The sequence below is a fragment of the Myotis nattereri genome, assembly GCF_964212035.1.
Source record: "Myotis nattereri genome assembly, chromosome: 9".
Lineage (NCBI taxonomy): Eukaryota > Metazoa > Chordata > Mammalia > Chiroptera > Vespertilionidae > Myotis > Myotis nattereri.
Window position 1 is genome coordinate 18,682,561 of NC_138084.1, and position 7,987 is coordinate 18,690,547.

General features: G+C 36.2%; 1 protein-coding gene across 1 annotated transcript; it reads right to left on the reverse strand.

The window, feature by feature from the left end:
• Window positions 1-5,913: 5,913 nt before the first annotated feature.
• On the reverse strand, window positions 5,914-6,846 carry LOC308525225 (olfactory receptor 5G3-like; the record flags this gene model as incomplete). Its single annotated transcript, XM_081100014.1, has 1 exon — window positions 5,914-6,846. One exon carries the CDS (start codon window positions 6,844-6,846, stop codon window positions 5,914-5,916), a length of 933 nt encoding a protein of 310 aa, XP_080956140.1.
• Window positions 6,847-7,987: the final 1,141 nt, after the last annotated feature.

A 7,987-nucleotide genomic window follows, 5' to 3' on the forward strand; every position in this document is an offset into this window, starting at 1 on the left:
TGGGTGATGTCCTCTTATGTGGAAATATGAGCTTAGGCTGGAGATAAAAAAGTAAACTGCCTCCTTATCTTCAAATACTGAAATAGCTATTCTGACAAAGGGCTGTTATGAACAGTGGCAGCTTCACTTTGTTCTCTGAGTAGCCCCAGAAGACAAATGCTATCCTGAGGGATTTCAATTATAAAATCACAAATGTAAGCTCAAAAGAGTAAGAAATTTTTCAAAATTTAGAAAATTCCAAGAGCGAATGATAGATTTTGGAGACACAGCCATCCATTTAGGGAACACCCTCAGACAGTGATCAGACAGAAGCTTGTTAAGAAGATTGCAAAACAAATGAAGTTAAGAAGTTGAGAAATTCATCAGTAAAACATTTGTACATCTGCATCCTGTCAGCGTATTAAGTTAAGTACACTGTCCCAATTCAGAGTAATGAAATTATGTTTTCTTTCTTATGTTCCACATGAACACAATTCAGGACATTATACTGAAGGCATAGGCCTAATATTGATAAGTTCCTGATCACTATTACTGATGAATTAATATTGCTCATAAAATGTAAATAGGAAAGGGGGAGCAGACCATTTTAATTGACCCACAAAAAGTCATGGTGTAGGGCACTGTGGGACAGTCATCTGAAGACTCTATTCAATGTGTGGTCCATGAATCAACAGCAACAGCATCACCCAGGAGCTTATCACAAATGCAGACTCTGAAGCCCCACTCTAGTTCCATACAATCAAAATCTGCATTTTCACAAACCTCAGATGATACACACACATTAAAGCTTCTAAGGACTATCAGAGTCATGTACATTTCTATACATATGAACCTTCCAGTAAATCACCTGTTGTAAACAAGGATAAGATTGTCCTATGATACCTAATAATATTAAATATAAAATTGAATTGCCGTTATGGCACAACTGTAGTTGGCAAAAGTGGTCACATATTTATTTTATCTCCCCAATAAATTATTTATGTAATGTCCCTGTTGATTGTGTTTGCTTTAGTCATATAGTGGATATTACTTAATGATATTTCTTTTTTGTTTAATATATATTTTATTGATTTTTTTACAGAGAGGAAGGGAGAGAGATAGAGAGCCAGAAACATCAATGAGAGAGAAACATCAGTCAGCTGCCTCCTGCACATCCCCCACCGGGAATGTGCCCACAACCCAGGCACATGCCCCTGACTGGAACCGAACCCAGGACCCTTCAGTCCGCAGGCCGACGCTCTATCCACTGAGCCAAACCGGTTTCAGCTAATGATATTTCTTATACAAATCTAAGCTTTCAACAAAAGCATAACCTATTGCAGGCAATATTATTTTATTTATGAGTGGACTCATATTATTAGAGAAAAAATAATGTAATAAAATTCCTAAATAATTAGTTTTAAAACATAAATGTCAAAAACCACCAGCAGTGGAATATTGGCCATGCTATATCACTGGATTCTGATTAAAATAGAGAGATTGAATAAACATTTGGTTAACCCATATAGGCCTAAAGACCTGTTATTTAGGTGTAAAAATCATATAAATTTTCTGTTTACGCTGAAGCATGCACAAGAATATTTGAGCCAAGATATTCTATTTGAAATGTTTAAAAAACTAAATTTGGCCATGTAATAATAACTATCTAATTTTATGAGTTTGGCTAATCCAAAGTTGAGCACAGTCACTACTTTGATAAAATCCCTGACTTACCTCTTTTAATTACTTCAAATTTTGTGGACTTCTGGCCTCAGACAAGAAGAAATGAGTCTCTCCAATGTGGTGTTCTTAAAGAATCATGAATTCTGTTTTTATTCTGATAAAGATGAGTGATCTTAGTCCTGATTTCCTTAGAGTCTACCAACACATATTAAATAATTTCTTGCCTTTTTCTGACTCTTATATCTGCACAATATGAAATACATATTTTTCGTACACATTTGAGTCAATTGACACCTCATCCCTGAAGAATTCTGAACCTCCGAGTCTACATCCATAGAGAATAAATTAAAGTAAAATAGATAGTATGGAGTCTGAACCAATATTACTTCACAATGGAATCTTTTCTCAAAGGTGGGCTTCTGAAAAGAAAACAAAAACATCTTGACGCCATCTTGAAAAATGGAACAAAGTTTCTTTGAACAGGAAGCACTTGAAGCAATGAGACAGAAATCACAATTCAAATACTACATCTGAGAGTTAATACAAGTAGTTTTAGGAGATTGGACATAAGTCTGAAAAAATCAAATATAAAACAAAAAACTACACATAGATTTGAAAATACCTTGTTTTAGGTTTATTCAGAATGACTAGGGAAAGTCCTCTATTGGGTTAAAAACTCCCAAAGTCCATTTGCAGATTCACTTCTATACAAAGAACATATGCTTAGGGGTCAAAAATCCCATACAATCATTTCTGGGATCAGTAAAATATACAATATTCTTAACCTTTAAATCAATCACATTAAGTTATGTTCAAGAACAGGGCTATACCAACTAAATTCCATATAAGTTCTAATCCATATGTAATTAGAATTCATAAACCTGGAAAATTCTAGGTTTTATAGAAGTTTTGATGAGACTTTAAGACCTCATTTTGGTTTGGAATGATTGGTTTTAGGTCATAGATTGTTTAAGAAAAGAAAAAAGCACCTTGTGTTTATTGTTTGAAGTTCCAAAATATCCTCTATAATTGGTGTTATGAACTAAATTGTGTTTCCCCAAAATGCATATATGGAAGCCCTAACCCCTAATGTGACTATATTGGGCGACAGAGTCTTTAATGAGGTCATTATGGTTGAATGAGGGCATAAGAGTGGGACACCAGAACTGTAAAGGAATTAATTTGTTCCTTGTACCCAGGCTGTGGTGTTCTATTATTGTAGCAATAGCAGACTAACGCAGCTGGATAAAAACTTTCCCAAAAAAATGAGAGTTAAAAGAACGGCACTAAATGCTATCAAAGAGAAAATAAATGTGCATTATAGACAAGGTCATCAAGATTATAAAAAGCAGCACAAGAAAATGTGGTCTGTATTTATTTCAGATACAGATTTTTACACATTTCTCTCACCCAGTAATCTTCACCTGCATGCATATATGCTTCCTCATCTTCAAGGCCTTCTATCTGATTCTATTTAAAGCCAGCCTATCAATTCCCTGACCTCATGCTTACTTAAAATTTTCTAACTTATATTTTATTTAAAAAAAAAGATTTTAATCCACATTGAGGAGATGCATTTATTGATTTTAAAGAGAGAGGAAAAAGGAGAGAGAATGAGATAAAAGAGATAGAGAGAAAGAGAGAGAGAGAGAGAGAGAGAGAGAGAGAGAGAGAGAGAGAGAGAAACAACATTCATGTGTGAGAGAAACATAAACTGGTTGCTTCTCATACCTCAGACTAGGAATCAATTTCCCAATCTGTGGGTGTATAGGATGATGCTCCAAGCAAACGATACACTCAGCCAGGGCCATTTTGTCACATTTTTGTGTCTTCAATTTTCCCTTCCTACCAAAACATTCCACCCAGACATAATTATTTTATAATGTTTAATATTTTTAAAAACTCTCACCTGCACCTCATGAATACTCTGGGAACTACTCCATTGCTATGTTTTATTTTGTAATATTGTAGAGCTCTCTCCACTCCGTCTCCTGACTTTCACTCAAACCCACTCTAAGCAGGCCTTCATCCCCATCACTCCATGATTGCTTCTGTCAGGGTCTGAAATGATGTCCACATTGAAAAAAGCAATGATAAGTTATGAAACATAATCAGTACTTCACATTGTTGATTACTTCCTCTTTCCTGAAGCAATTTCCCTAGGTGGCGTATTAAACCAACAGTCTCCTGATTCCCATCTTTCTTAGTTTAATTTCCTGGATTTTTCTCATATTCCCAGTTTCTAAATGTTGAAACTGGCAATCAGTTTCTGGGCATCTTCTTTTCTTTATCTTTATTTCCTAGAAAAGTTCCTCTAGTCCCATAGCTTTAAATGTCATCCTTTCTGTAATACTCCCAAACTCTATCCCCATCACCTCCCTCTTTTTAAAATCCCAGAATCAAATATTCAACTGCTTAACCAGCACTTCCCCTAACTTCCAATGGGGAGTTTAAAATAGACCATGTACAAATTCAAACTATTGACTTCTTCTAACTAGAGCAGGGACTGTATTCAGGGAGTGTGGGCATGCTAGAACAACACCCCCCACCCTGACACACACACACACACACACACACACGGAACAATTCATGGAGAAAGAATCAGAATGTCCTAATAGGCCACTTTGGGTTTTGGAGGAATATTTCTCCAGCCCATATACCCAATGGCATGGAAGGCTGCCAGCGTTTATGGATGCAGAGCAGGAAGGGCTCTACAGCAGGTCCCAGACGAAGTACAAGCAGTCCTGCCACTAGGCTATGTGATGCAACACACTCTATGATGCAAGTTGTAGTAGCAGGAAAACAAGTAGTATGGAGCTTCTTACAAGCCTCCATGAGAGAATGATGCAGGTCCTGGGTTACAGGAGCAATTCTATGCCATCTGAAGTAAAGAATGTCCTGGCTTTTGAGAAAAAGCTCCTGGTCTGATTCTGGGCCCTTGCACAGAGGGCATTGTGTGCCATATGAGCTGGGCCCTGGCTGATCCTCCAATAATAAAGTCAGAGGAAAATGGTACATCTAAATCGAGCCCCAGTGGCACCAGAGAGCTTGATTAAGCTACAACTCAAATATGTATGGATAAAACCTCTTCTTTTCTACCTCCAATACCACTCTTAATGAAGTAATCAAAGTCAGGATGTGGTTGATTATCCTTTATATTTCTCCCTATGCTCATTTACATGTGCATTTACATGTATATTTCATTCATTACATAGATTTTCCTTTTTTCTTAAATATTAGTACTGCACATTGATCTTCAACTTGGTCTTTTTTCACCAACAGTGACAGTATACAATAGTTCTCTCCAGGTCAGTCCATGATTACCTAATTCAGTGTTTTTATTTACTGCACAACATTTCACAGAAAAAAAACAGTACTTTTCTTCGAATGATAGATCTTCAAGTCATTTCTGTTCTTTTTCTTTGCCACTACACATTATGCTGAAATGTGTTATCTTATGCATTGGCATTTATATTTCTGTAGTCTAGATTTCTAAAGGGGGGATTTCTAGGTCAAATGCCATATACATTTTAAATAGAAACTACCAAGTTATTTTGTAGAAATGGGGCAATTCATCCTATCATCAGGAAAAATAACAGTGTACACCATCAAACAGGAACTTCGCCATCATTGAAAACTTTTAACGTTTTATCTGCTATGAAAGGCACTGCATTGCATTTTCATTTAATTTCATTTACTTGACCAATAATGATGTTGAACATTTTTCCATACATTTTTTGGCTATTTGCATTCCCATTTTTGTGAACTGCCAATTCATTTGTCCATTTATTCACTGTTTTTATTTTTATTGTAAATTCTGGAATATTCTTTGAATAGGGAATAAGGAATATTATCATATTGTTTGGCACATCTGAACAAATTTTTCTCTCATTTTATTGCTTGTCTTTTAATATTGTTCCTGGTGCTTTGATTTTTCCATAATAACTTTTAGTTTTATAGTTTTAATTAAATAGTATTCATGTACCCATGATTGTACATTTACCTAAGTTTTCTTCCAGTATATTTGCACATTTATATTCTTAATTCATCTTAATATTTTGAAACCACATGATGTCACAGTGAACAAGACTAAGGCAGGAAAATATTTAAGAACTACTCCTTTTTTTTTTTTTCAAATAACCTAGCAGAGCCAAGACTTACCTGAATTTTCTGATTTCCACTCCAATATTCGGTGCATTCTGTACCAACATCTGTGGTGCAGTACACATAAAATTCTATTCTAACAACCTATTAGAAACTTTTTCTTTCAAACTTCCTCTTGAATGCATCTTTCACCTCCTTGTTTCTCAAGCTGTAGATAGGAGGGTTCAGCATGGGGATGACCACAGTATAAAATAGAGAAATCACTTTATTGATATCAAAGAAGGAACCTGAGTCAGGCACAACATAGATATAGAAAAGAGTCCCATACAGGATGGAGACAGCTGCCAGGTGAGAAGAACACGTGGAGAAAGCCTTCCTCCTCCCATCAGCAGTCTGGATCTTCAGGATGGCCACGAGGATGCACACATAGGAGATGGTGATGATCAGGCCACTGAGGACTCCTATAGCTCCAGCCAAGATGAAAAGCACTAACCTATTGTTCTGGGTGTCTGCACATGCTAGGGACAGCAGTGGTGAAATGTCACAGAAGAAGTGATTGATAACATTTGGTCCACAGAAAGGTAAGCAAAAAGTGAGAACTGTATGGGTCATTGTACTTACAAGAGCCATGGCATAGGGCCCTGCCACCAGCTGCACACAGACCCTCTGGGACATAATGAGGGTATACGACAAAGGCTTACAGATGGCCATATACCGGTCATAGGCCATGGAAGCCAGGAGGAAGCATTCAGTTGCCACAAAAAGACCAAAGAACCACATCTGTGCAGCACAACCCATGAAAGAGATGCTTCTTTTCTCTGCAAAGATATCACACAGTGTCTTGGGGGCAATGGAGGAAGAGGAACAAATATCTACAAAGGACAAGTGGCTGAGGAAAAAGTACATGGGTGTGTGGAGCCTGGGGTCGATCCATATGAGGGTGATCATCCCCAAGTTACCCCCCAGTGTGACAAGGTAGATGAAGAGAAGCAAGACAAAAAGGCCGATCTGCTGAGGGAGGTGATCTGTGAGGCCCACAAAAAGAAATTCAGTCACTGCGGTCTGATTCTTGTCTGCCATTGGTCATTTATAACCTGCTACAAAAAAGAAAAGCATTTTCATTATAAAAAATATATCATTCACAGTCACAAATAATATTTTAACCTAATGACAGATTAGCTAATCAGATCTATAACGTACAATTATTGAAACGTTGTTGAACTGGAAGACAATATTTCTAGAAACTAGGTCTGGACAGTGGTGCAAAAATCTTGCACATTCTTGGGCTGTTTACCCTTGATCTCTTTGGATTTCATCCTCTCTCTCATAAAAAGAGTCCAACTATCTAAAACTCCTTCAAGTTATAAAATTGTATTTAAGATGAGAATTATTCTTTATGATTCACCTTAGATGGGATAGTAAAATCCACTCAAGAATACCCTCACTGGCAGTACTGTAAGAGCCAATGAACTATTCAGATCCTAACATCAGCCATTGGGAAACACTAAGCAGGGAAGTTCTTGTTCTTGCTGAATAGTCAGTGCCATTCTAACATTATCAGCACACAATTTATAGATGTGTGCATCCATCTACTTCCTACTACTATTTAGAAAATGATGTGGAGATGGTAACACACAAATGACAAAAGGGTTATTCATATAAGGGACTGTGATGTGTGAAGAAATTAAGAGGTTCCACCTTTGAGATCAAGTGATAAATGTTGGACAGCAGGTTGTCATGGAAACTGCATAGAAAATAAAGCATCTGTTGCACCAAAATAATGTAAAATTATTTTATGTGATTTCTCATATTTCTATAAACGTCTTCGAAGGCACTTATCCTGAAATCTGGCAGGCAATGTCAATTATAGTAATAAAATATGTAAAATATCAAATGCATAATATTTTATGCAGGGAACATTCTCAAGAAAGTATTATTTTCTGACTAATTAGTCAAAGAGAAAACTGTTGAAAAATTATAGAAAAAGAACACTATGTAGGATAATTTATATGAAAAAAGTCTGGTTTTAAGTAACATTTATTATCACTTTAATTAACGTCTTCTTTGGATATAATGGAACAATATAGTACTCTTGAATTATACAATAATTGAATGTAGAACTTGACATAGTGATGCTATCTATTCTATTTATGATTATTTCATTATTATCATGATCATTTGCTTAGTGCTATGTGGAGTATATGTTCAGCAGTCACAAAGA